The sequence below is a fragment of the Mastigoproctus giganteus genome, chromosome 6 (genome assembly GCF_048544385.1).
Source record: "Mastigoproctus giganteus isolate SK-2022 chromosome 6, ASM4854438v1, whole genome shotgun sequence".
NCBI lineage: Eukaryota > Metazoa > Arthropoda > Arachnida > Uropygi > Thelyphonidae > Mastigoproctus > Mastigoproctus giganteus.
Genome location: NC_143580.1, coordinates 167,625,461 through 167,647,396, shown reverse-complemented (window position 1 = coordinate 167,647,396; position 21,936 = coordinate 167,625,461). Strand labels below are relative to the sequence as shown.

General features: G+C 36.7%; 1 protein-coding gene across 1 annotated transcript in view; it reads left to right on the top strand.

Moving 5' to 3' along the window:
• LOC150084734 (uncharacterized) overlaps nucleotides 1-21,936 on the top strand; it is a 147,343-nt gene that overhangs the window by 16,763 nt on the left and 108,644 nt on the right. Inside the window, exon 2 of the mRNA XM_090376338.1 lies at nucleotides 893-3,865. Coding sequence (XP_090232464.1) covers nucleotides 893-3,865 — 2,973 coding nt within the window. The remainder of the gene's footprint in view (nucleotides 1-892; nucleotides 3,866-21,936) is intronic.

The following is a 21,936-nucleotide window of genomic DNA, read 5'->3' as shown; positions in this document are numbered from 1 at the left end:
ATTCATCAGGATTTCAACTTCAGCCTCTTAGCTCTGACTCTGAACAGAGTTTTTCCTAGCACCACTACCCAGTCATGGTAAATTATTTCCAGTTATCTACTATGTTTCAAGTGGTATAGCCAGTGGAAATAAATGCTTGTTTTTTATTACTTAATTTTATTTCACTGTTCCTAATACAGAGTAACTATTTAAATATAATTTATGTACACAGAGTAACTGTTTAAATTTTTAATTATACGAGATACAAATGATCTTGGAAAAAAAGTATGTATTTAACAGACATTTGTCAATAATGGACACCCCTTCCCCCTTTATTCTATAAAATTGATTGTATAATGGAGATTGATTATGTGATGGAGATAATTAAATTTAATGAAAAATCATACTTATAACTAGAACTCAAGAATTTTGCATACGTACATGATTAATAAAATTAACTCATCCATGGGTAAAGAGCGCTCCATTGACACGAAATGTTTTATTTTTAGTATTACTTTTGTCAAAATTTATAGAAGATTAATTTTTTAATCAATCAGACAGGGCATAAAAGATCAGTAAATGCTATACTCAGTAATCAAATATCATTTAATTCATATGCTTTTTTAATTCATTTATTTAATTAAAATTTTAATTTTGAAAGTGTTTAAATTTTTTTTTATTTCTTTAACTTCATGTGCTCCTACAGTATTTACATATAATTGGCAAATTTTATAATTTCTGTACATCCCTCCCCCATCACGTGATGCCCTTCGTGAGAATTTGGCCATATGAATGCAGTTTTTGTATGTACTTTTCAATGTTTTTTTATATATTTTAGTTATATTATTTTTTGTCATTTTTCACTGTTTATTTATTGTCTCACAGAACTGTTTCTTTGTTTTTTCCTTTATAGGAAATTTCACATGTGCCCAGAAAAGATATATTTGTGCTTGATGAGAAAAAAAGTTTATCATTTGGAAAAGCAGCTCATGAAATATTGAAAACTGCCCAACACGCTAGAAGCATACTCTCAGAGCATAAAGGAACTGAAAGGATAAAAGATAGTCAACAAATCAAAAATATGCCCATTTATTCAGTCGAGGAATTAGAAGGTGATGAAAATTCAATTGTATATGATTCTGACCAGAAGGAAGAGGAAAAAAAGTTTTTTATACAGAACATTGAAACAATTGATATAGCATCACAGTCAAAAATGTTAGAAAGAGCTCTAGAAGAAGAAAAGAGAAAAATGAGCTTAGAGGGATTGCCAGTTATAAAGAAGAGTGCAGCATTAGAGTCTCTCTGCTGTTACAGTCCAGAAACTTATAGCCCTGTTGAAAATGAGCCTGAAATATCCTGTAGGAGTTCAAAACCTTTGAAATCAATTCTTAAAGTAAAAGATTCAGAAATGATAACAAAATTAGATGTCAACAAACTCCAAGAAGCAGCACATTCTGGAAATCAGCATTCTGAAAATGTTACTGGCATACCAGGATTGGGATTTGATTATATAGAAGATGAAGAAAAATTTCTTTATGGAAGTGACGAAGATGAAACTCAGATGACAAAGAAATCAGTTGAAGCAGTTGTTACTGCTTGTGCATCTACTCCCATCACTACTCTTACAACAACTTTCACTACTACAAACAGTGTTCATTCTCCTTTAACTGCAAATGCCAGCTCTCCAGTTCCAACTAGGAACTCATTAGATGAAAATGCGTTCTTTCAGAAACAGAATATAAGTTTAAATGAAGGAAAAAATAATCCTTTGCAATCAGATCATGGTTCTTATGAAATGTTTCTAAATTATGCATTAGGTGCAATGAGAGAAGAAATAAATACAAAAAATAAAATTACTTCTAATGTTCTAGATAAACAAAAGGAATTCAAATTTAAATTGGCTCAACAGCATCTGCGACAACATGAATATGAGGAGTTATCTGGAACAGACAATGCATATTCAAGAGAGGAAAAAGTATATATTTCCCCTGATGAATTTTCTAATGTGTCTTCTGATGATCATGATAATGAAGTGTCAAATAAGTTCTTTAGCTGTAAACACTCAGGTCATGCAAGTTTGGAAAAGATTTTGAAAGAAAAACTACTGGAACAATTTTTAGGAAATGAATATTTAAACAATCTTAAAAAAGAATTCCCAGGAAAAAGATCTAGAGTAGAAAAATTTGAAGAATATTCTGCTAGAGAATTATTTGAGACTGCAAAACGAAAGTTCACACAAATTTCTAAAAAAGAACTACATGAAGGAAGTCCTAGAAGAGAATCACCCGAAGAAAGCCCAAGAAGAGTTTCTCCTGATAGGAATATAAAGGAATTTCTTGATGGAAATTTCAGAAGAAATTTCTGTGATGAGAATTCTCAGATGGAGTTATTTGAAGGTAGTCAAAAAGATGAATTTTTAGCAAAGCTTCATCAGAGAGATTCTGGGGAAAGGATCCACTACCATCATTCAAAGAGACGCTCAAGAAGAGATTCCTGGGAGAAACATTATTCAAAAATAAAATATCTAGATAGAGAATCTGTGAGAAGAGATAGTTCTTTAGATAGAACTCATCCCAGAAGACAGTCAGCTGACAGAAGTCCTGAAAAGGAATTAGTAGAGAAAGCAGATAGAGGATATTTTGAAAGTAGAGTTGCACAAGAAGCATTTGATAATGGTACAGAGCATTCTCAGTATTTTTTACCTGATAATCCTATAATCGCTAGACATAATTCTCTGGAATGGGAATCCAAATTTCCAGAAAGAGAAGGCATAGAAAATCAGAACTGCCGACAATGGCAGTCCACTGAACATCCAGCACAAGAGATACCTGATTTAGACCCTATATATGATTCCTTTGACAGAAGACTTAGCGAAGATCGCTGTGATAGTGATCATATTAAAAATAGAGATTGTTTTAGTGCAAATCCAAGAAAAAGAGAATCTGTGAACTTTGATAAACAGTTTACTGATAAACAGTTTACCGATTCCAGCAGTGGACTATCAAGTACACAGATTGAAAGTAGCAATACAAATGAAAATTCCAACCACAGTGATCCTCACTTATATAATAATCCTCAGCCTATTCAAACAACTAATTACTTGAATAATAGTATGCAAGTTAATACATATAGTGAATCGGTTTCAGTTCCTCACTGTCCACCTCAGTCCATCTCTTCATTTCAGCCATTTGGTGAGCAGCAATCTGCTTATAATTTTGGACCTACTGGCTATGAAAGCATAGCTCAGCAAGTATCACCAACATATACTGCCACCTATAGTGCTGTTACTCATTCTTTTGTACCATTTAATATACCACCACCACCTCCCTTACCACTTATTTTTCCTCCCCAGAAATATCCATGTTCATCACAACCAAATATTTTGCCTGTATCTGAACAAAAGCAGTTTAAACGTAAAAATGCTTCAAACATTGTTCAAGGTAATCTTAAAGTAGTACCATTACAGAATGATTCAGTGTCTTCAAGTTCACCCAAAGGAGAGAAACAGTTAGAGATATCTGTGGATAATTCAGAATTGTCTTCAAAACAAAGCACTGTGAAAGTAATCTCTAATGAAAAAAAACCTACACAGTGTACGAAACCAGTACATCAAGATGCCAGTCAAAAGAAACAACTTGACATGCTAGAAAATGAGCTAGAACGACTTTGCAAAATGCAAGGTGAAATGATGAGGAAAAAACAGAGGGAAAAAGATGGACATAAAGATTCTTTAATATTGGAAAATAACAAGCTTCAGGAAGAAGTGAAAAGACAAATTCAAGAACTAAAGAAAGCTTCAGAGGAAACTGAAAAGTGTGAGAAATCTCAATCAAAAGTACTTTCATTTTTTGAAAAAGTGAAAAGTGAGCAGTATCCGGAGACAAAGGTAGGTTTTAAATTGATATTTTTTAACCCTTTGAGGAGTGAGTTTTCTGGATACATGCGAGGTAGAGTTTCCATCTCTTCAAAATGCATGATCTGATCTGGGGAGAGGTGCATGTGAAGGCAATTCTGAAATTTTTTCACATTAACTACACATTTTTTAGATTACTTTATAACTAAAAAATATAATCTTAATTAAACTCAATGTGAGATTCAAAGACATTAGGTGAAATACTACTAAGAAAATTTAATAAAGACATGAAGCAATTTAAGACACTTTTCCACATGAAGTATTTTAGTTTATTGCTATGAAAATGACAGTTGGTACAGTTAGAACCCAAGCAGTTCCAGTAGCTAAATAAAATTGGCTACATTTCAAAGGACAATGTCAAATCCATCTTCAGGCCTTGATTTTGGCTTTAGGAGGAGTTTTGTAATTTGACTATGGGAGACTACACTGTACCACTGGAGAGACCCAACAACATTTTGGTCTCTTCTGTGGTACAATGTGGTCTCTCATCGTCAAATTATAGGATTCCTCCTAAACCCAGAATCTAGGCCTGTAGACAGATTTCAACACTGTCCGAAACCAATTTTATTTAGTTATTGGAACTGTTTGGGTTCTAATTATACCAGTTGTCTTTTGCCTATTAATAAACTGATAACACCTTTGCTGCCATTAATGCATGTATGTGTGAAATGGTGCCGAAGTCGTGTGCCATGATGCATATATGCAGTCATTCGTAAGTGGTCCATAAATAAATAAATAAATACTCTAAAAGTTAAGGCACATGAAATTAATAACTGCTCAATATTGGCACACTGATATTGAAACTGGGATTTTGTTTCTGTCTGCTATTAAGACTTGGTATACAGCTTTATTTTTCTTTGCTTGTGGTGTGATTAGTTTATATATGTGTATGTTTGATAAAATATTTAGGGTTGTTCTGATTTACAGCTTGGCTCAAAAGTAAATGTTCACTTTTATCTATGAATTCTAGACTTTCAACCATTTTATTTTTAGGTGACTATTAAAGGAGTTGCTCCTCAACATTTCAGAATTATGGTAGATTGAAAACGCCCTCTCAAATATAGGTGGCGGTGTTATTTTAAAGTATTCACATGGAAAAGTATCTTGATTAAACTTTCTTACTTAAAATTTTAACATTTTTAAATGCTATTTAAAAACATTACAGCAGGTACTTCTTTTATTATAACTATATGTATAGATTTGAAGTTTAAGGCATTATATCGGTGCTATTCTTTAAAACATTGTAGCACATGATATTAAATTGTTCAGTGATGGTGAAACTTTTTTGCCCTGTGTGCCAAAAATAATCCGAAACAAAAATATAACAATTTTCACGTATGTTATAAGAAAGGTAACAATACATGAAAGTTTCTAATGAGAACTTTGTTGCTGTATCATTTGGCACACAAGTACACTTACTGTTTTTGTTCCCCAGATGGTGGTCAGTAGACCATAAAATAAATTTGTCTTCAAATAAAAAGGTAAATTTTTTTATAATATAAACTATTTATAGGTGGCTGTATCATATATTTTCCTGCTTGTGCATGCTGCTCGTGGCATTGGTTTGCCACCCTGATATAGTTTTGTATTACATACATTCTAAAAATTAAGCATATCGCTGCCATAGTCGAGTGATGAAGTATGAGGGTAAAATACCCACATTTGAGTGATCTAGTGTGGTATCATGGGGAGCAATTTTCTGAAAGTTTCTTTCATGGAATTTTGAAAATTTGTAAAAATGAAATCTTCATACATAAATGCCTTTAAATATTAATTTTCTTGTTTTGATTGCCCAACATTAGAGTGAACTTATTGTAAAAAATCAAATCAGAATTTAAAACAATTCCAAAAAAAAAAAAAAAAATTTTAATAAAGTCATCACTAATAATATTTTAGGGCAGAAAGCCTCAAAATATGTAAAATTCAAACTATAACATTAGGTTGAAAAATTAGTTTCTTAGACTAATAATTTTCTGCCCTCAAATATTATTAATCTGAGAAGCACACCTTTTGGAATCTCTCATATTGTGCAAATTAAGTCACAACTAGGACTCACAATACTGGTCAAAATGTCAAAATCTTAATACCAGTATTTCGGTATTTTTAATTTATGAAAATTAAAAAAAAAATTTTTTGCAATAAATATTGATGACAATTAGGTGCAGTAAAGTAAGGAAAAAACAAGTAATTACTTGAATTCACCTTTTAAATCAAACTTTTATTACAATAATAAATATTCTAACAAAAAATTATTAACATACAGTTATGCTAAAAACCAAAAAAATATATACATATCGATACTGCAAATTTGGTTATGTCCAAGCCTCCACACTAACTGTCAAAATAAACTGAGCTCTTAAGAAACTTAATAGTGTTATTGTTTAAACTGGATCAAATTTGTACATATTTAATTAGCAGCAGAAAGCATCCTTTTGGATTCTGTGTTGGTTGGTGCTTTGTACTGACGAGTTGCAGTTTACCCCCCCCCCCCACCATTATTCCCCATCTTCAAAAAATCTTATTTCTATTTTATCAAAAATAAAAACTATTTCCTTTTTGACTTTTTATGGCACTATATCCATATTAATGAAAGAAAGGAACTGACGTTTAAGCTTGGTGAGGAAGCCAAATCTAAGTTGGAGGGGGGATTATTTATATATTTATTAATTTTTATTTCCCTGTACCTTATTATTGCTGTCAGCAGCCATTGTTATGATTTTCGTACAGCAGCTCCCCTCAAGCACTAATGCCCACAAGCTATCTGACTGCATTAAAAAATGAGAATTTCCAGGAGCTGAGGGATATTCCCATATAACACTCACACGCACGCACGCGAGTATATATACTATACAGGTAGTTCTCGACTGTACGAGTTAATTCGCTCCTAGCACGCGCTTGTAAAGTGAAAACTCATAAAGCAGGAATTTATTTCACATAGACATAAGGTTAAAAATAGGTGTTACGTTCTCAACAATGAAATTAGTTAGCTAATTAGTTTGTTTAAACGATGATTGATTTTTCGAAAGAAATGAAAACGTAGCCTGTAAAATCAAGCAAATTATAATAATAGAGAAATCATTTATGACTTACAAATGTTAAAGAATGTTTATTCTTCGTCATCATCGACTAAATGCACACTCGTTGATCACTCATTATTCGCTCGGCACTCGTTGGTTTGTTGCTCAAGGAGTCGTTGTCTTCAGAAATGTTTCAAGATGGGTTTGTTTCCTAGATAATCTCTTTTCTTTATAAATTCAATAGCATGCATAAACATTTTTTAACGGAACGCACAAATTGCAACTAACACGATTTGCACAGAGTAACAAGTTTACGTAGCTTAAAAAAAAAGGATCGGAGAGAAGATTCTGAAAATTTATTTATGTTTTTTATATGATTGAAGAAAGGGGAAACACATTTCACCATAACGTAAAAATCCACACAATTCCAGCTATCAGTATTTTCACAAATGCAATAACATCAAGTTTACTACCTTTTTAGGGTGCCTCCGTAGCCAGGTGGGAAGGAGCAGCAGTGCGTAGCATACACTTCTTGATTAGACCGGGGTTCGAGCCCGTCACCACCAAATACGGAGGATGCGGAAAGGTCAGCGAATGACCACCGCATATTACCGGAGCAATATGGCCTTAGTTGCTAATGCTCCTAAAAACCAAATAACAAACTACCTTTTTATAATTGCTTGCAGTAACAGAAGCCCAATAAACCGGAAAGTGCAAATTGTTTTTATTGTTTTATGGTCGTGACCTCCAGAAATGTGCTTTAGAAAAATATCACAAAGCTGTTTAAAATTGATTCTATAATAGAACATATGATAACGATGAAAGTGTAGTGCATTTTAATGATTTGAATTGGTAACTAATATAATTTACAAACCATGCTCATGACCTTTTATATGGCCTTAAGGTCACACTCGCGACCTTAAAAATGACATCTTAGAGAGATAAATAGCTTAGTTATACAGCGAAAATTTCATCTTCCGAGATCTTGAAACGAATTACCAAAAAACAATGTGTTATTGGGTTTACATTACGATATTTTTGCCGCCTCTGTAGCCAGGTGGGAAGGAGCAGCAGTGCGTAGCACATGCTTCGTGATTAGACTGGGGTTCGAGCCCGTGACCACCAAATACGGAGGATGTGGAAAGGTCAGGGAATGACCACTGCATATCCCCGGAGCAATATGGCTTTAGTTGCTAATGCTCCTAAAAACCAAAACAACAGACGATATTTTAACATTACGATGGTGTCTCTGGAACTAATTAATATCGTAAAGCGGGGTGCACTATATTATATAGCTACGTGTGTGATTTGAAATGCAGTATTTATGAATGTTTAACATTCATTTTTTGCAATTAAGGTTCCTATTTTCGATTTTGTTGATACTTGGGAAAAAAAACTCGTAAAACCGAGAACTTGTAAAGCGAGAACTGCCTATATATACATATACAGTATATACAGTAAACCCCCGCTATTCGCGGGGGTTACGTTTCTTGAGAAATGCCGAGAATACCAAAAACGCGAATACTTGAGAAATGCCGAGAATACCAAAAACGCGAATACTGAGTTATGGCTCCCATAGTAATAAAGGGGTTCCGTTCCAAAGTACGAAATATATAAGAAAAACTAGTCTAAAATTTTGTCTATGTATGTATTATATGTACCTTCATAATATGACTATGTACATAGACAGTACATAGTGAAATGCAAGCATATGGCATCGAAATGAAAATAAGAAACAATTTAATATTAAATGTAATATTTATTAGAAATTTCAAACAAATTTTTCAAACTAGAGCCTTTGCTAGCTAAAACTTATCCAGCCAGTGCTATCGACAGTTTCGCTAAAGTGTTGATAAAGGAGTTTTGCCTTTTCACGAATGATGAATGAACTTAACGGAATTTTATTTTGAGTTCGGTCTTCTATCCACAGATTTAAAGCTTTTTCCATTTTTTCTAATTTAACATCACGAGTTACAGAGCAAATTTTTGAAGCAATTAGCGCATTTTCACGGACACTACGGCGGATTTTTTCTTCTGATTTTTTGATTGATCGTTCCATTGACTCATTGATTTTATGTTTTGCCACTGAGGAGACACTTTCACCATTAGAAATTTTGTCTAATAACTCAATTTTATTCGCTAATGTCATCACCACCTTTGATATTTTCACATTTCTCTTGTTATTCGTAGCCATATTTTTGTAGGGAAATTTTTGTTAGAAAGAACTTGTCCACAATAAAGTCACTTTCTTCCGTTAACACACTCGAAAAAGTCTGTTTTACACTGCAAAATGGTAGATTTATCATTTTTGTAAGCATATCAATTTATAAATTTATTCAATTTATAAGCATATAAATTAAAAGCAAACGATGAAACCTTCCATGACAAGCGCATAACACACACTGAACAAGGATTAGTGAGAAACATCCACGCTAGCGATTTTGTCACCCCTCTCCCCCCATTCACCGAACACTGTTTTGACCGGGAAAGATAATTGTAGCCACGCCCATGTATTTTTATGGTGGAAACTATTCACGGTGCTTTAAAATTCACATTTTTTTTAGGTTTCATTTTATATTAAATCAGCGATCGCGAAACCGCGAATAGCGGGGGTTTACTGTATATTATATGTGAGCTGTCAGTTTCTCAAGAGCAATGACACAAATATAAAACAAGCATTTATCATACAAAATGGTATTCGTTTACATGTAATCTATTCATTTTTCACATTTAATCTGTTAATGCATGCCATCATTTCCATAAAATTTCTCTCAATTAGCAATCTCAACTCTCTCTACAGCTGCAAACACTAAACTAATTCAATCTTAATCACTTCCTCATATTTCTCTTAAAAAGGAATATCAGTTCTCTTCACAACTGCAATCCATAAATTACTAACTTAATGCTAACAGTTCCATGTAATCTCTCTTAATTTAGCAATATTAATTTTATTTGCAACTTCAACCAATAAACCAACTCAGTACTAAACATTTCCTTATTTTTCATGTTTCTTCAACCTTAATCTAAAATAATCTCCCACTTTATCTAAGTACCATTTTCAATACTACACAGTTCAGAGGAATTACCTTCTTTCTCTTTCATAGTGGAATTCCTCTGTGCGCATTCCTTCCACAGAGTGCAGTGATGTCTTTCTCTCTCTCTCTTTTCTTAGTCAAACTCCGCATCTCTGCTGTGTATAGCTCTTCCAGTACTGTCTTATTTCAGCATTTCAAGAAAAGTTCTCTGTTAATACTGAAGGAAATTACCACAGCAGTAGCAGAAGCCAGGGCACTATCTGACTGACTTGTTATTCAACTTCCGGATTAACTTCTAGCACAGGAACATGCCTGGCGGAACTCTTTACTATATAGCTGGACACTCCCAGAACTGGACCTGAACCAAACCCAGAACTAACACTGCAAGTCTGCAACCCCTCCGAGCAGCAGTGCGTAGCACGCGCTTCTTGATTAGACCGGGGTTCGAGCCCGTCCACCAAATACGGAGGATGAGGAAAGGTCAGGGAATGACCACCGCATTTCCCGGAGCAATATGGCCTTAGTTGCTAATGCTCCTAAAAACCAAATAACAAACAAACAACCCCTCCGAACAACAATCACAACCTCCTCTTTTGGCACAACCTCCTGGTGAATGATGAGTGAACGTTTATTCAGTTCATTTATTTATTTATTTATATTCTTCTCGTTTATTTATTTATTCAGTTGATTGCAAGTTATAATTGGCCCTTACATAATGTAAACCCCAGAGGGATTTACACATAAGCTTCCATATAAAACAATGTTTTTTCCCACACAACAAAATGCTTTCATCTTTTACCTCTAGGTCATCTGCTGACAATACCTTTGAACTGCTCCATACCAACATCCTTTCACAAAATTCACTAAGTGTCGCATCCTCAAGTAGCGGTGTAATAGAGGGATTAAACTATTGTTTAGAAGCTTTTAATTTTAACCCTTCCTCACCTGCCATACCATTGTTCACCGTATTCCTTAATTGCCCTACCAGGCCTACTCCCACTAATGGAAATATTTCCGAAATGATGTGCGTGTGCGCGGAAGTGCTTTACTTCCGCGCACACGCACACACACACACACACTACTAACTAAGAGAAATATATTTGTAACTTTGTAAGATTTTCCATCTTACAGTTTCATGATGTTTTCATGTTTCTGTTGCATTTGTACTGTGTGTAACAATCCCTCATTTGCAAATTCAGCAATATTAATTAATGATTTATTGTTGTTGATTTTATAACCTTTATGTGAATAAATCATAAACAATTATTTTTTGAATTAGTACCGAAAACCGGTATTTTTGTATCAATACCAGGATTTGAATAGCAGGAAAAAATGACCGGTGTCCCAAATACCTGGATCCTGGATTCTCAGTATTGTAAGCCCTAGTCACAACTGGGTGGTCACCCCTTATACTTCTGGGTACCTATCCACTATCAAAAATCTTGTTAATGCAAACTCTATATATACAAAGTGCTTGTTTATACGAAACAAATACCATTCCCCTGGGAAAGGATAACTCTTCTATATAAATATATTTGTTTATTACAAAATTTGGTTTATTAGTATTAGCAATGGCCACATGGTGCAAGGAAGCCTTACGGTTTATGCTGCACCAGCTAAAAAAAAAAAAAAATAATAATAATAAAATAAATAAAAAAATAAGAATAAGAAAAAAAAAATAATAAGAAGAAAATTTTAAAATAATAATAAGAAAATTTTAAAATAATAATTAATAAGAGAAAAGGAAATAGAAAACCTATGCATTTCCCTCCTCCCATAGGTAATTATCCAGCTGACGTTTGAATTTTCCCAAACTGTGAGCCTTTACTACCCACGTACGTAAGTTATTCCAGTAATTTATAACTTGCTGGCTAAAATAAAATTAACTGCAATCCAGTCTAACCATCTTCCCGTGCAACTTGAAATGATGGACCCTAGTTATAGATTCATTTATAACCGTGAAATTTCGTCCTCATTCATTTTACTTATGCCTCTCAGAGCCTTAAACACCCCAATCAAGTCTCCTCTAAGGTGCCTAGTTTCCAACCTCTGCAACCCACATATTCGAAGTCTTTCCTCATATGTATGCCTTTTTGCCGATCTCACCAGGCAAGTTACCCATCTTTGGACCCTTTCAAGAAGTACAATGTCTTGCTTTAGGTGCGGTCTCCATACTTGAGCTCAGTATTCCAAATGTGGTCTAACAATAGCTTTATATAATGGGATTATGATGTCCTTATTTCTACTAGCAATTGTTCGATAAATCATCGACAGGACACCATGGGCCTTCCTTGCAACCAGTCTACAGTGCTTGGAGAACTTCATATCTAACTGTATCGTAATACTCAAGTCCCTTTCCTCCACTACTGGCTTTAGTTCAACTCCACCAAGTGTATAAGTTATTTTGGGGCTACTGTTCCCCAGGTGCAATACTTGTGATCCTTGGGAAACCCACTTCTTACATCATCATAATCTGAGGAATAACTATTTATCATAACCCTCTGCTTCCTGCCCTGAAGCCATCCATCTAAGGATTTTCCCTGTGATTCCAACCTGTTCCAACTTATAAAGTAACCGCTTATGTGAGACTGAGTCAAATGCTTTGCTGAAATTCAAATAAACAATGTTGAAATTATTCCCTAAGTCCAGTTCTTGAGTGATCCTGTCAAAATAGCTAACCAGATTAGTTAAACATGATTTTCCATATACAAAACCATGCTGAGTATCCTTCAGAATTCTGTTTCTATCTAACTGATTCTGAATTTCACTCTTGATCATTGTTTCCATGATTTTCCCAACTACCGAAGTTAGAGTAACCGGCCAGTAATTTCTCACCTCACTCTTATGTGTCCTTATGTATATAGAACCGTACTTATGTATATAGATACATTGGCACCCCAATGTATCTATATACATAAGGATCCAATCCAAAAAAATCACTCCCAAGTCCAGTGATTCTGTCCTAATTAGCCTCAATGGCTCAATGCACTCACTTGCTGCCTCCCTTAAAATTATAGGGTGTATGCCATCAATTCCAGGAGCCTTACTGGTCTGTATGATCGAAAGATTTTTCATTAAATAAACATGAAATTTCAACATCATTAATTACATTTTTTTCGACTTCACTTCCATATCTCATTGACACAGGATTTCTCTTCTGTAAATATCGATGCAAAGTAACTGTTAGTTCATCTGCAACTTCAGCTGGGGTATCTAATACTATCCCATGTCCATTACATAAGGATCTGATCTGGTTTGTCCTTTTCTTCTTTGCATTAATATATGTGAAGAATTCCTTGTCCCTCTCTAAGCTCTCTTTGCCAGCTATTTCTCATAATCTGCCTTTGCCAGCCTAACCTTTTCTGTGGCACTGTTACAGATCAATTTGTAGCTGTTATAGGCTTCAGTACTTTTTATTGCTCTGTAACTTTTCCATGCCATCTTTTTCTGCTCAAGTAATCTGGCAACTTCATTATTCATCCAACTTGGAATCTTCCTTTGTGAAAATGAACACCTTGTTATGGTCTCCATGGGTATAGAGAAGGCATTTGATACTGCCTGGCATCACGGCATTCTTAGAGACCTGCATGCTCTTGGTCTACGAGGCAACCTGCCTGTATTAATTAAGAACTTTTTATAGAGTTGTTCTTTTCAAGTACGATATTTTAAACTCCCTTTCTATGAAATTCTTGCAGGAAGGAGGAGTTCCGCAAGGGTCTGTACTAAGCGCAACATTTTTTGCCCTTAGAATTGACTCTATTACAAAAGAACTTCCAAATACTGTTGAGGCTTACCTTTATGCTGATGATCCCTCTCTTTCTTGCAATTCTCAGAACATAAGATCTATTGAACATCACTTTCCTAAATAAAATCCAAAAGTGGGCAGTGCTCAATGGCTATCATCTTTCACATCAGAAAACTGTCGCTCTTTTGCAATCAACGTAAATTGCATACAAATCCCGAACTTCACATGTCAGACTTTACCATTCTGATTGCTGACAACATCAGATTCTTGGGATTAACCCTTGACAAGAAGTTAAACTTCCTAAAACATTAAATTTGTGGGTAATACCTGTCTCAAAAAGCCCAACATATTAAGAGCTTTATCCACCCTATCTTGGGGAGCAGATTGTACCTCATTGCTTTGATTATATAGAGCATCGATTAGATCCCATTTGGATTATGGTGCTCCAGTCTACGGTTCTGCCTATTCAGAACCGTAGACTGGAGCACCAGAAGGAGTGTACTACATTGGCTGGATCCTATACAACACAGTGCATTGCGGATTGCACAGGACATCTCCAACTCATAGTCTATATATTGAAGTTCACAAATCCCCTTTGCACCTCCACAGAAAGGCGCCTCCGTAGCCAGGTGGGAAGAAGCAGCAGCAGCAGTGCGTAGCACACGCTTTTTGATTAGACCGGGGTTCGAGCCTGTCACCACCAAATATGGAGGATGCGGAAAGGTCAGGGAATGACCACCGCATATTCTCGGAGCAATATGGCCTTAGTTGCTAATGCCCGTAAAAACCAAATAACAAACAAAATAAACCTCCACAGAAAAATATTACTACTGAAGTATGCAGCCAAAAATGAAAAGTTGCTGTTTGCATCCTATTCACCCATACCTATTCAATCCACAACTATCTAATCTCTATAGAAATAAACCTAATAAAATAAGGTTGGTTGGATTGGATAGGATATTTTACTGGCGCATCAGCTTTTATGGCTATAATGCGCCAATAAGATAAGGCCAGCAGGCCTACGGCTTTTTGAAATATCACAGTGTTGAAAAGTTCCTCTTCACAGTAGTCAACAGGTAATGAATTATTTTCATCCTTATTTTCTTCAATGGGTAAGAATTTTTTACTGACTCTCAACGTGAAACAACTGCATGCAAGTCATATTCAGAGCTATGTTGATTTCCTGCCAATATATACCAATGGGTCCAAATCTCAGTCAGCCATTAGAGCAGCAGCAGTGTTTCCTCTCTGCTATCATTATGGCTTCCTTACCGTCTGAGTATAGCAACTTTTCTGCAGAACTACTGGAATAAAATTAGCTATAGAAAATCTGAATCTTTACCCATTTCCAAAATATTTATTTTACACAGACTCTCTCAGCTCAGTTAGAGCAATGCAAAATCGCTCCTATACGAATCGCCCTGTTTTAAACCAAATCAGGAGGTTCTTGAAAATTGAACATCGTCGAACTTTTGTTGGATTCCAGCACACTCACAGATAAAGGGGAATGAACTGGCAGATATATCTGCAAAAAATCCGTCAACTTTAGATTTGACCTCTGTCCATATTCCCACCTCTAACTATATTGTCATCATACCAGCAGCATGCAATTTACAGTGGAAAGAACTATGGCACACGCAGACTAATAATAAACTTTTCAGTTGAAACAGGAACCAAAATTTTGGCACTCAAGCATCCAGACAACGAGAAGGGAAGAAGTGGTACTTAAATGGCAAGAATAGAGCATGCTCATCTGACCCATATCCATCTACTCACAGGCGATGATCCTCCTCAGTGTCCACACTGCTCAGCACAACTAACAATCAAACATATCCTTATTGACTGTCCTCACTATCAACAGAACATCAATCCTGCCTTCTTTAGTGAAATCTTCAACAACCGAGATCACTAGAGCATGTTACAGCCACTCCTCGGCTTACATAATACTCAACTTATGGAAATTCAACGTTTGCTGACCAGTGCAAACTTAAAAAAATCGTGGAAACGTATTTTGCATCCTGTAGGAATGAAGAGGTATCGTGAAAATATTGTAATGTGAACCCAATAACACGGTCTTTTTTTTTTTTTTTTTTTTTTTTGGTAATTCATTCCAAGACCTTGGAAGTTGAAATTTTCGCTATATAACTAAGCTATTTGTATCTCTCTAAAAGGTCATTTTTATAATGGAAATTGCACTATTCTTTCATCATCATATGTTCTGGTATAAGAATCAGTTTTGAACGCCTTTGTGATATTTTTCTAAAACACATTTCTGGAGGTCACTACCATAAAACAATAAAAACAATTTGCACTTTCTGGTTTATTGGACTTTTCTGTTAGCACAATCTATTATAAAGGTAGTAAACTCAATTTTATTGCATTTGCGATAATACTGATAAAAGGAATTCTGTGGGTTTTTACATTACGGTATTGTAGTGAAATGAGTTTCCCTTCGCTGAAATCTTCAATCATATAAAAAACATAAATTTTCAGAATCTTCTCTTCATTCCTATTTAACTTATTACGTTGGTGAAGGGAAAGGGAACAATGGAAAGTGCAAGTGCTGGCAGTGCTAGGAAATGAAACAAAATTGATTTAGAAATAATGAAACAAAATTGATTTAGAAATAATGAAACAAAATTGATTTAGAAATAATGATGAAAATGATTAAGAAGTAAAGAAGCAGGACAAAGTTTGTCATCTATTGCAAGAATTAGGTCTTGCTGCTTCAACAGTGAATACTATTTTAAAGGACAGTGAGTGTATAAAAGGACATGTTCAAGGATCAACGTATTTAAGATCAATAGTGATCACAAAACAGCGTTCCGATTCTATATTGAAGATGGAAAAGCTATTAATAATATGGATGGAAAATCAGATTCAGAAGCAAGTGCCCCTGAGTCCAATGGCCATTCAAGCAAAAGCAAGAAGTATTTATGAAGGCAATAAGGATAAGTACAGTGAACCCCAAGCCAAGTTCATGACAAGCAACGGGTGGTTTAATAGGTTCAAGTATCACGCTGGTTTCCAAAACATTAAAGTATGGGGTGAAGCTGCCAGTGTTGATTCTGCAGCTGCAGAGAAATTTTGTTACGTGTTGGAAAAATACCCACCACTTCTTCACCACAGAAACCGTAAACACTGCTTCTGTAATCATGAGAGAAGGTTGTCATGTAACAGTAAGGCAACTGGCAGAGATGTTGAGGATATCAGTAGGAAGCATACATGGTATTCTTCTTGAAAATTTATATATGACGTGTTTGTGCCCTTTAGGTTCCAAGACTACTGACACCTGAACAACAGTAAGTTTGCATGGTGGTTTGTCGGGAGCTACAATAGAATGTTACTTCATCATTTCGACATACAGAGTAAGCAGCACACTGTTTGGAACTCTGCATCATCATCATCAACACCGAAAGAAGCAAAAGTTGTCTTCTGCAGGAAAGGTTATGGGCATCTCTTTTTTTTTGAAATTCAAGTAATGGTTTACCAGCCACATCATGCGACTGTTATGGGAGCTTACTACAGAACTCTACTACTGCACACTTTGTGGGACCACAATTGCATGCAGGTTGGTGGATGCTGCATCATGACAGTGCAGGACCTCATTTTTGTTATCGGATACTTAGCCAGCATTAATGTCAAATGTGTTCCTCATTCACCTTACAGCTCTGACCTTGCTCTCTGCAATTTACCCCCCAAAGATAAAAGAGCTGGGAGGAAAATTTTTCCAGTTGTCAGAAGTTGTAAAGACATTGGAGGTGATTCTCAAATGCATGTCAAAAATTTATTTCCACCATGTTTTTGAAAAATGGCAGGAACATTGGAGTAAGTGAATTTCATCAAATGGTGACGACTTGGAAAAGGACCATCAAAATATGGATGATTAATAAAGATACATTGTGAAAAAAAATTGTTTGTTCTTTATTGAACAGCCCTTGTATATATATACAGTCCATTCCGGTTATTTGGGACACATCAGGACTAGTGCATTTTGGCCGGATTAAGCGGCTGCCCCAATTATCCGAAGTTTCATGTAAATAGTAAAAAATAAAATGTACCCCCTCCTTTACAATTGGTTCACTGTACAATCAAATCACGTTACGATGGAGTCACCATAGTAAAGTATCGTTCACTATACGATGTACAGTAAGCGCCGGTCATTGTGATCACGTTTGTGAATTGAATTTTAATTCTATTAAACAGCGATTCTAATTAGTGAAAATAGGAGGAATATTATCCACAGGCTATAAAAGCAAATATATTAAGCACAAATTTACCCTTTATTACCTTACCAATTAAAAAAAATTAAATGATATGTGAAAATCGGAAGAATATAGGTGTTAATCGGAATAATTAATACATACTGTAATATGTACACACGAACTAGTTGACATTTCTGTTCACTGACATTTGTGGGTGGGGGTTAAAATTTAAAGCAGTAAAAAGATAAGCAATCAATAGCAAAGATAAGCAATCAATAACAAAGAACACGGCACACACAAATTGCAAATAACACAATACACGCAAGTGAAAACGGAGTAACGAGTTACAAAGCTTTAAAAATAGGAATGAAGAGAAGATCTGAAAATTAATTTTTTTATATGATTGAAGATTTCATGGAAATGTAAACACATTTCACCATAATAACTCACAGAATTCCAACTGTCGGTGTTATCGCAAATTCAGTAAGATCGAGTTTACTGTCCGTTTATGATAGATTTCACTAACAGAAAAGTCCAATAAACAGGTGACTGCTAATTGTTTTTATTGTTTTATGGTTGTGACCTCCAGAAATCCAACCGAACCACGTGGTACCGTCGGAGACAATCGTAGGGTAATCTCCAGTGCTGCAGTCTCCTGCCCCGATTAAACGGCATGCTGTCCCAATTAAGCGAAGTAAACCCTGGCTATTTTCTCGATTGGTTTCTGCTTTTTAAGATTTGCCCCAAATAACCAGAATCCACTGTATATCCTTTTTTTTGCATGAAGCATCCAGTCTACAGTTACATCCACTTTTTTTGTTATCTTTCTTGGTAAACCTCTCTAGGTTAGGTACCCCATCCAACATGGTGGCTAGCAAAACAGTGGGAAAGCAATGATTGACAAGTTGTGACTCCATGGCGCACAATAGCCCTAGATGCTGATGTGCCATAAAACCCCTAAAAACTAACTAAAATACCTTGCGACTCCACCCGCTTCCTGCTCGATGTCTTCCTAGAAAGTGGACCCACTTCAGAGCCAGCTATCTTTCACTAAACAACCTCTCGACGTCGTAGGCAGTTGATCACATTCCTAAACCACGACTCCAGTCACTTCATCAGAAGTGCAGGTAACCATGTGCAGGAGTTGTGGTCCACCCTTGAGTCAATTACAAGTGAGCTCCTCATTAACAATGAGAGGCTCAAAGCTGTGAATGACAAACTTCAGTCCAAAACTGTAGTTCTGGAAAAGGTCATTGTTGCTATTGGCAGGCCCCAAAATTGTACTAACGCTGACCCTGACTATATTGAGACTCCGTATCCCCCCCCCCAGGCCTGCTGCGGGTGTCACTTCCTATGCTGCTGCTGTGAAGTCAGGACAGGAGTCCCTTTCTCATGGCACGATACAAACTCTCCATGTGCACCACCCAGAGAAGAAGAAGCCACAGCATCTACTGCTGTTGAGAGAAAGTGATACCTCGGAGCTCAAGACTAGCAATGACATCAAAGATCTGGTGCAAAGCACTATAAGGGCTGATTATAAGAATCTAAAAGTGAAATCCCTGAGACCCATTAAGAACAAAGGAGTCCTACTGGAGACCACCAAATACGGAGGATGCGGAAAGGTCAGGGAATGACCACCGCATATCCCCGGAGCAATATGGCCTTAGTTGCTAATGCTCCTAAAAACCAAATAACAAACAACAAACAAACCTACTGGAGACCCCAATAAAAGAAGACCTAACAAGTATTGCTACATGTGGTACTCTCACAAATACAGGAGTGGTCATAGCTCCTCCTAAAAAGTTAAATCTGTCAATCGTAGTGTATCATGTTCCAAAGCACAGTTCCAACGATGAATTACTTGAGGATCTGTTCCACAGAAACCTACTGGACCGTGGATTCTCCTGGGAGGAAGTTAAGGCTGAGACCACTTTTAGGTTTGCAACAAAATCAAAATCCAGCTCTACAGAACACAAAATAATTAGCTTCTCTCCACGGATTTATAGAACCGTCCTCTCTACAGAAAGATTATTCCTTGGTTGCAGCGCACACAGGTTTTGTCAGTTTACAATTGTCACAAGATGTTTCCTATGTATGGGCTATTGGCATACCTCCCAACGCTGCTCCCACAAATCCCCATCCTGCGGGCATTGTGCCAGGAGTGGGCATGTCCAAGCAGAATGTCCCCACTGTGATGGAGAGCCCTCTTGTGTGAATTGTAAAAGGAACAGGCAAACGCATAACCATTCTCTCCGCAATGTTTTATGCCCAGAATTCCAAAGGGCTCTGGAACTCGTAAGACTAAGGACCACTGATGCCTAAACCAACAAGAAATACCGGTTGTTTCCCTGCTCCAGTCCTGCCCACTCTTCCCGGAAGCCTAAGAGGAGTCCCCATATCTCAAACTTAATACTTGCGAATGATGCAAATAAACGGGTAAAGGTCCCGCACAGTTGCGGTTGAAATACGCTGGGCCACTGAGGAGCATTCAATTGATGTTGTTCTGATTCAAGAGCCATATGCTGCAAGAATACAACCCCATCCAACCTCTAAAATTACTGGCTTTACACACTCGAGTCATTCAACCTGTCCCAGTGTACCCTAAAACACGTATAGCAGTCATAAATAGGGATCTCGATGTCCTGGTTGTTCAGGCCCTCTGCAATCAGTTCTCCACCTGTATCCAGAATACATATTCAGATCAATCATTCTATCTGATGTCACTCTACAGCCCTCCCTCAGTAACATCAGTGAAACACTAAACTTTTTTGAATTTGCCCTGAATTTTATTGGCTCCAAACAACTCCTGGTTGCATCTGACTTGAATGCAAAATCTCCCTTCTGGCACAGTGTGGTTGCCGATGGCCACGGCCAGCTTCTTGAGGACTTCATCCTCAGCCAAAATATTATTATCCATAACCAACCTAGCCAGTTCACTACTTACTCTAGCTCCACTGGTGAATCTAATATTGACTTAACCCTCTCTCTCTACAAAGGACCTATGTCAGTCAGTTAGCTGCTGGGAGGTAACTCCAATCTGACCGTTAGCGACCATAGAGCCATACTATTCCATCTTGACTTGGTTCCACCGAGAAACAACAGAGCAAGGGCAACTCACTTCATCAAATTCTCTTCGAAACGTCAATTGGGAAGCATATGACAGCTCCATAGAACTGGACTTTCCAAATACAGACCCATCACAGATGGACTCACTAAATGCAGAGGACTTGACCACCTTTATCCGCCACTCCATACTCAGAGCCTCATACAGGTCGTCAAGGAAGGTGTTCCGCCTATCTGCCCATGGTGGACCCTGGAACTTACCATCCTTCGCAGGTCAGTCCATACTGCACGCAGGAACTACCAGCGACACCGTGATTGGGGATTATATTGCCAAAAAGAATGAGTATACCAAGGCAGTTGCAGCCAGAAAGACAGAAACTTGGGCAAATTTCGTAAAAGAAACCAACCATACAAATCCATGGGGCCTGGCATATAAGATCTTGAGAGAGAAAACTTTCTCCCTGGAAATATTCAACACTGTTTCAGTAGATGCCCAGGAAACTAAGTGTTGGCAGGATTCTGCCAACCTTATTCTAGACAAACTGTTTCCACCTGATGACATCTTTGAGGATCACCCAGAACATTCAGCAATTAGAGCTGCCAACAGCAATTATATAGCAAAAGAGCAAGCTGACCCATTCACACTAGAAGAACTGGGAGCAGTCCTTAAAAACATTAATGTCAAAAAGTGCCCGGGCCTTGACCTAATAGAATACATCTTCATTATCTGCTTTCATTATCTTCATCATCCGCCGCACCATCTACTCCTTCTCTTCAATAAATGCTTGGATGAAGGATGCTTCCCAAAAGAATGGAAGTTGGCCCTCCTTCGCCTCATCAAGAAGCCGCACAAACCACCAACAGACCCTCGCAGCTTCCGACTTATTGCCCTGCTGACTAACCTTGGTAAGGTCCTTGAGCGACTTGTGGCTCTCAGGGTTGTCTTCCTGCTACAGATGTATGATTTAGTCTCACCAAG